Source organism: Nansenia antarctica (genome assembly GCF_963989245.1).
Source record: "Nansenia antarctica genome assembly, chromosome: 13".
Classification (NCBI taxonomy): domain Eukaryota; kingdom Metazoa; phylum Chordata; class Actinopteri; order Argentiniformes; family Microstomatidae; genus Nansenia; species Nansenia antarctica.
Genome location: NC_137683.1, coordinates 18,368,629 through 18,376,128, shown reverse-complemented (window position 1 = coordinate 18,376,128; position 7,500 = coordinate 18,368,629). Strand labels below are relative to the sequence as shown.

Sequence of the window (7,500 nt, the reverse complement as noted above, 5' to 3'; positions counted from 1 at the left end):
GAGGGCGTATGGCCCGGCCCCTACGATCGTAGGTAAAGTCAGGAGGTGCGGGAGGAGGTGTGACATCGCCCATCACGTCCTCCTGCAGGGAAGGACGGGGGGCAGTGACGACCGGGGGCTCGCGAGCTGCGGGGGGTTGTCGGGGTCGGAGGGGGGAATGGCCAGGGCGCTGCAGGGGAGGTAGGACTGGAGGCCGGCCTCTGCGCGGTGGCAGGGCCAAGTCCAGGGGCAGTTCAAGGTCCAAGTGGGCCGGTTTGAGGCGATCAACGGACACACACTCAGGCCTACCCCCCATGTCAACCATGAAGTTCTTGGCTCCGGCCTCGATGACACGGAAAGGCCCGTCATAAGGAGGACGTAGTGGAGTCCTGTGGCCATCATGACGAATGAAAACGAACCTCGCTGAGTGCAGCTCCGGGGGCACCCTCGAAGTAGGGACACCATGCTGCGTAGTCGGGACCGGGACGAAGGTCCTGGCGCTGTCCAGCAGGGAGGCGCGCTGAGCGGCGGCGGACCAGGGCTCCGTTGACTTGGGAATGAAGTCACCGGGGACCCGCAGCGGCTGTCCAAACACCAGCTCAGCGGACGACGACTGGAGGTCCTCCTTAGGCGCTGTCCTGAGCCCCAGCATGACCCACGGCAGCTTGTCAAGCCAGTTGCTGTCCGTGAGGCTGGCTCGAAGGGCGGCCTTCATGGATCGATGGAAACGCTCACAGAGCCCGTTCGCCTGCGGGTGATAGGCGGTTGTGCGGTGGAGCTTGACCCCCAGATTCTCCGCCACCGCTGCCCACAGCTCTGAAGTAAACTGTGAGCCACGGTCAGAGGAGAGATCAGCAGGGGTGCCGTAGCGGGAGACCCACACCGCGATGAACGCCCGGGCCAGGTCGGGGGCTGTCGTTGAGGAGAGCGGAACTGCCTCCGGCCAGCGAGTCGTCCTGTCCACCATGGTAAAGAGATAGGTGTATCCGTGCGAGGGGGGCAGCGGCCCTACCAGGTCCACGTTTACATGATCGAACCTCCGCTCAGGCACAGAGAACTGCTCCAGGGGGGCCTTGACGTGTCGATGCACCTTGGCGCGCTGGCAGGCGATGCACGTGTCTACCCAGGCCCTCACATCCCTCTTGAGCCCATGCCAGACGAATTTCTCTGACACCAGCCGTGAGGACGGTTTCCTACCAGGGTGAGACAAGCCGTGTATCGCCTCGAAGGCGGGGCGCCTCCAGTTGGCGGGGACCACCGGTCGTGGCTGACCCATGGAGACGTCGCACAGGAGCGTGGCCCCTGCGTCACCGAAAACCACCTCTTCTAGGCGCAGTCCTGTGTCCGACAACTTGAGAGCCTGGACGGCGGGGTCGGCGGCCTGGTCTGCAGCCATGCGCGCGTAGTCCAAACCCAGTTGGACCGCACCAACCACCGCCCTGGAGAGACAATCCGCGACCTGGTTGGACTTCCCAGCAACGTGCTGGATGTCTGTGGTGAACTCGGATATGTAGGCGAGCTGGCGCTGTTGGCGGTCGGACCACGGCTCCGCCACCTTGGACATGGCGTGCGTGAGTGGCTTGTGGTCCACGTAGGCCGTAAACTCGCGGCCCTCCAGTAAAAAACGGAAGTGTCTGACAGCAAGCCACAGCCCGAGGAGCTCCCTGTCGAATGTGCTGTACCTTTGCTCTCTGGGAGACAGCTGGCGGCTGAAGAATGCAAGAGGCTGCCAGGCGTCCCCAACCCACTGTTCGTACACCGCTCCCACAGCAAAGTCAGAGGCGTCCGTGGTGAGAGCAGTGGGTGCCGAGGGCGAGGGGTGGGCCAACATGGCAGCGCGGGCCAGGGCCGCCTTGGTGTCCTGAAAGGCTTTGACACGCTCCGCCGTCCAGTCCACCGGCTGCTTCAGAGTCTTGCCCTTCTGGGCATCGTACAGAGGCCGCAGGATGTGAGCGATGTGGTGGAGGAAGCGATAGTAGAAGGTTACCATCCCGATGAACCCCTTGAGCTCGCTGATTGTGCTGGGGCGCGGGAAAGCAGCGACAGCTTCCACCTTCGAGGGGAGGGGGGTCACCCCCTCTGCGGAGACCCGGTGCCCGAGAAAGTCGATGGTGTTCCGTCCGAACTCACACTTCGCCGGATTGACAATCAGCCCATGTTGGCTGAGCCGTGTGAAAAGGGCCCGGAGGTGGGACAGGTGCTCCTCCTCCGTGGTGCTTGCGACGAGGATGTCATCCAAGTAGATGAAGAGGAATGGTAGGTCCCGGAGCACCGAGTGCATGAGGCGTTGGAAGGTCTGCGCCGCGTTCTTCAGGCCGAACGGCATCCGCAGAAACTCGAAGAGTCCAAATGGCGTGATTACGGCCGTCTTAGGGACGTCCTCGGGGTGCACCGGCACCTGATGGTACCCCCGTACCAGGTCCACTTTGGAGAAGAAGCGTTTGCCTGCCAGGTTCGCTGAAAAGTCCTGGACATGTGGGACCGGGTAGCGGTCAGGCTTGGACGCGTCGTTGAGGCGGCGGTAGTCCCCACATGGGCGCCACCCGCCGTCTGACTTAGGGACGATGTGCAGGGGAGACGCCCAGGGGCTGCTCGAGCGCCGAACGATGCCCACCTGCTCCATATGCGCAAACTCCGCCCTGGCGATGGCCAGCTTCTCCGGGTTGAGGCGCCTGGCCCTGGCGTGGAGGGGAGGCCCCTCGGTCTCGATGTGGTGCTCCACTCCGTGTTTCACCGTGGGCGCGGAGAAGGTGGGCTTGGTAAGGTCGGGGAATTCGGCGAGCAGCCGAAGGTACTGGTCACTTTCGGCGAGCGTATTGGACCACCCGCTGTAGACCGCCTCCCCCTGCGTACAGGCGAAGGAAGCGAAAGTCTGTGAGTTGACCAGGCGCCTGTTCCCCACGTCCACCAACAGGTTGTGGGCGCACAGAAAATCCGCACCAAGGAGGGGAAATGTGACAGCCGCTATGACAAAATCCCACGAAAAGCATTGCCCTCCGAAGCACACGTCCACCGCCCTAGTGCCATAAGAGCAGATAGGTGTGCCGTCCGCGCCTGCCAACTGCGGACCACGCTCCTCCTTCGCCACATCCGATCTCTCTGCCGGAATGATGCTCCACTGGGCACCTGTGTCACAAAGGAAACTGCGACCAGAGGCGGTGTCTTGTATGAAGAGCAGCCTGTTGGTGACGCCAGCGCTCAGGGCCACTACTGAGTGCCGGCCCCGCCGTTTCCCGTCGGTCCGAAGGTGCAGGGTGAGCGGCACCGTTTGGCCTTGGCGCCAAAAGTGGCGTGGTAGAAACAATGGCCCGCAGCGTTACCCTGCTGGCCAGAAGGTCTGGCGTCATCCTTCGCTCTCCTGCGACGGTCGGGTGGCGGGGCGGCCGCGGGAGCGAGCAGGTCGGGGGACCGTTGAGGCATGGCCAAGACGAACCGGTCCGCCTCCCTGGCCAGGGCGCGGGGCTCCATGATGGCGGTGTTGGCCAGCGCCATCCTAACTTGAGCTGGCAATGTGCGCATGAACAGCTCTGTGAAGAGGATCATGGGGTCTTCTGTACCGAGCAGGTTTAGCATCCTCTCCATGCGCGCAGAAGGCCTCTCGTCACCCAAGTCCGACATGGCAAATAGGCGACGCACCCTCTCCGCAGTGGACAGTTGTCACTTTTGTTAAAATGTGCCTCTACAATAGCAAACCATGCAGCAGGCGTTGAGTCCCAGAACTCTGGTAGCTTGAGAGTGGGAGTGTGCGCACCACGCGTTACCCTGACAGGGGATGGTGATGGCTGCCGCTGGTTTGAACGTCTTCCTCGCCCGGACATTTTGCAGGATCGTAATGTTCGCTCGCTGGTTTTTGTACACAATCACGTTAACAAAAATCCACGTCGGGGGTCACCAGTGTAGTGCCGGAGGAAAAAGGAAAGACGTAGGCAACGTAATGATAACTGTTTAATCAAAATAACAACTTGTACTCTCCGTACAGGACCAGGAAATCGATCACCAAAACTCTTGTCTCTAAACAGGAAGTTGCAACGTTAATAATCCTCCCCTCTGCCCCTAGTGCCAGAACTGGTTCCCTCCCACTACACAACCAACAGTAAGAGGAGAACATGAACCCATAATGTAGTCACTACACCGTATTATTTTCTAAATGTATCTTTTAATGTTAGTTGATGATTCTATATATTTGTATATATTGTATATATTATATTTGTATTATGTATTTACTATCTTATAGTCATTCTTATATTATTTAGATATTATGTTAAACTATTTATTATGTTTAAGTCACCACAGAAAAGTTGAGTGCTAGCACCACCATGTGGCAGATCTCTGCTTATCAAAAACCCGAATCGAAAAAACCCGAATCGAAATCGAAAGTATACCAACAAAGGTTCACTTCGACACGTCCTTCACATTAGGACACGGGACCGACACGTAAGTGAGGCCGAAAGTATTACAATTACAATATGTGCGTGTTTTGTATTGGTTTTACTGTGAGTTAGGATTTTATTGTGATCAAACACGATTGAAGTTTAGTTTTATTATTGGAGAATGAGGAAGTCCAAATAAAACGTACGCATGTAAGTATGACGCAGGTCAGATTAATTAACTGTAGGCTACTTTATCGAACCTAAATAATACATATATATACATATATATAAATAAAACTTTGCTATGCAAACACCTGCTGCTGGTGGTGGTGTTGTTGTTGGTACCAAGATAACTTATTTCAACTCAGGTGACACGCATGGTAACCATGGACAGGCCAAACATGCTCTCGCTCTGTACGACAATAGTGGAACTATATTGTCTTCGAATAAAAGCATCCATGTAAAAAATAAATGCATTTTGTGTACACATCAATGTAACTAAATGTACTGAATGTACTCTCAAAGTATTATTTAAGGGTTTATAATTCATCTAATTATAATTATAGGCTATATAATTATCCTGATATAGATTATATATAATTATCCTGATGAAAGACTGCTGCCCTGCATTGGGGACATAATGGACTGCATTCAAATAACTTTCCAAGATTAAACATCATTTTCTACTACCACTCTGTTCAGCAACACTTCTAGTATACATATCAAGTGTGTTTCAGACTGTTGTTGGACCTGTCAGGTGTCCTGCCAGGGGGGTATTCCATCAACGTCACTAAAGGAAAATCAAGCCTTATTTTGCCTTATCAAGCCTCGCGAGAATAAGGCTGGGGAGAGTAATGCCTCACGAAGGTGACCTTGTTTGCTTTTCACCCAGTTTTTGGCTTGAAGCCATAACATGAACAAATGGGTTCTCTACTGAGAGAGTTTAATACAATCACACACTACATTTACATTTGCATTTTTGGCATTTAGCGGACGCCTTCATCCTAAGCAACTGACAACAAATAGGCTACACTTGTCTGTGTGAAGTGAAACATTTATTTATTTATTTACTGTAGAGGGGATGAAGAGGTCCTAGGAGAGATAGTTAAGGTGTAACCTGAAGAGATGGGTCTTGGGTCAAACTACTACGTGTCACAGCACAAAAATGTAAACAAACCCCCCAAAAAGGCTCAAGTCTTTTAATAGCACTTCTCTGATAGCTTTAAATTACTTACCATCAGGTTTGACCACTATAAATTACTGACCAGTAATATAGACCTAGTAATGTAAATTACTGACCAGTAATATAGACATAGTACTGTCAATTACTGACCAGTAATATAGACATAGTAATGTCAATTACTGACCATTAATATAGACCTAGTACTGTAAATTACTGACCAGTAATATAGACCTAGTACTGTAAATTACTGACCAGTAATATAGACCTAGTACTGTAAATTACTGACCAGTAATATAGATCTATTACTGTAAATTACTGACCATCAGGATAGACCTAATACTGGACCTAGGACTTCAATCTACTGTTTGTTTGACTGAAAATGTAAACTTCTTTTTTTCCCATCACACAAGAAAAGAATTGAGGTTCTGACTGAACATAATAATGGGTCAGGGTCAAGGTTAGGGTCAGGATTAACACTAGAACAGCCGTGCCTTTTTTACCTACTGCCTCAGCTGCCTCAGGGAGCTGCCTCAGGGGTCAAATAACCACAGTCTTTACAATGGAAAGCTGCTATTTACACACAACAACCAATGTATCATTGAACGTCTATGAAATGTTGTCCTCCCCATTCAACAGAATTCATCGACACAGACAACACAGATTTGTGTGTAACCAAGCAACCATGTCACCTGTAGTTTACCTGTCAGGGAACAAATTACATGTACATTTACATATTACATTTTTGGCATTTAGCACACGCTATTCCAAAGCGACTTAGAATAAATACATTTGACTAAGCAAGTGAGTCATCAATTCACCAGTCGTAGCAGGAAGAGTAATCTAGCTCAGGCCAGGGGCCATTGGCAGTCATCATGATAGAAGAAGAAATAACTAAATATTTTTTTTATTTTTTAGACACAGGAGAAACAGAACAAGAGGGGAAGTAGAAATCTTAGGAGACACAATATAGGGTGTCTCAGGAGGCACAGTGCTGGGGGTAGTAGATGTCTCAAGAGAAGCAGTTAAGGTGTAACCTGAAGAGATGGGTCTTCAGTCTCCGGCGGAAGATGGGGAGTGCCTCTGCAGTTCTGACAGCCGTGGGAAGCTCATTCCACCACCGCCAGTATAGTGAAGAGACGTGACCGGGCAGCGTGACTACCGTGTTGGCGTAGAGGTGGTGGGGCCAGTTGGCCAGCAGAGGTGGAGGAGCGGCGTGAACGGGCTGAAGTTTGGGGGGTGACCATTGCTTGCAGGTAGGCACGGGCTGTCCGTTTTGCTGCCTGGTAGGCAAGCACCAGGGTCTTGAATCCGATGCGAGCTGCTATCGGGAGCTAGCGCAGGGTGTGGAGGAGGGCAGCAGCATTCTGGATGAGCTATAGAAAACGTTACTTTGGAATAATGCCTCAATGACAAGTTCATGCTTTTTTGTTTTGTTTATATGCTGACCTCCTTGTGCAGATCAAGGGACTCAACTATGAGCCTCCCCAGAGGGAGAGAGGAGGAGGACCCTGGTCCCCCACAGCAGAGAGCAGGGTCTCCAGTACCCAGCTGTGTGTCTATGGAAACTGACTCTAACAGCGGCGATATAACCACTGGGTAAGGTACCACCAGTACACCACCCAACCCTAACCCTAATAACTTGTGGTTGAGTCCTGGGCACAGTCGGTGACATTTTCCTAAAAATGTTTAACTATGTTTCATTTTTTCTCTTTAACCAGGGTGAGAGAAAGAGCCGCGTCTCCAGTCCCCAGTGGTATGACTATGAGGAGCGGGAGGTCTATGGACTTTCCAATCAACTTCAGAGAGTCTTCCTCTAGGTAAATAACCACTAATAGGAGAAATCTTGGTCTTGGTTGAATTTATTTTCTCTATTTTTTAGACTTTATGTTGCAGTATTTCTGTTTAGTTTTGGGGGAAACATATAACTCTCTCTCTCTCTCTCTCTCTCTCTCTCTCTCTCTCTCTCTC

General features: G+C 51.9%; 1 protein-coding gene across 1 annotated transcript in view; it reads left to right on the top strand.

Moving 5' to 3' along the window:
• Nucleotides 1-4,565: 4,565 nt before the first annotated feature.
• The window catches only part of LOC308169355 (NLR family CARD domain-containing protein 3-like), a gene marked incomplete at both ends in the record, with an annotated part of 12,466 nt that continues 9,531 nt past the window's right edge, over nucleotides 4,566-7,500 (top strand). Inside the window, 3 exons of the mRNA XM_080544038.1 lie at nucleotides 4,566-4,574; nucleotides 6,991-7,065; nucleotides 7,251-7,307. Of these exons, the coding sequence (XP_080400164.1) occupies nucleotides 4,566-4,574; nucleotides 6,991-7,065; nucleotides 7,251-7,307 (141 nt within the window). The remainder of the gene's footprint in view (nucleotides 4,575-6,990; nucleotides 7,066-7,250; nucleotides 7,308-7,500) is intronic.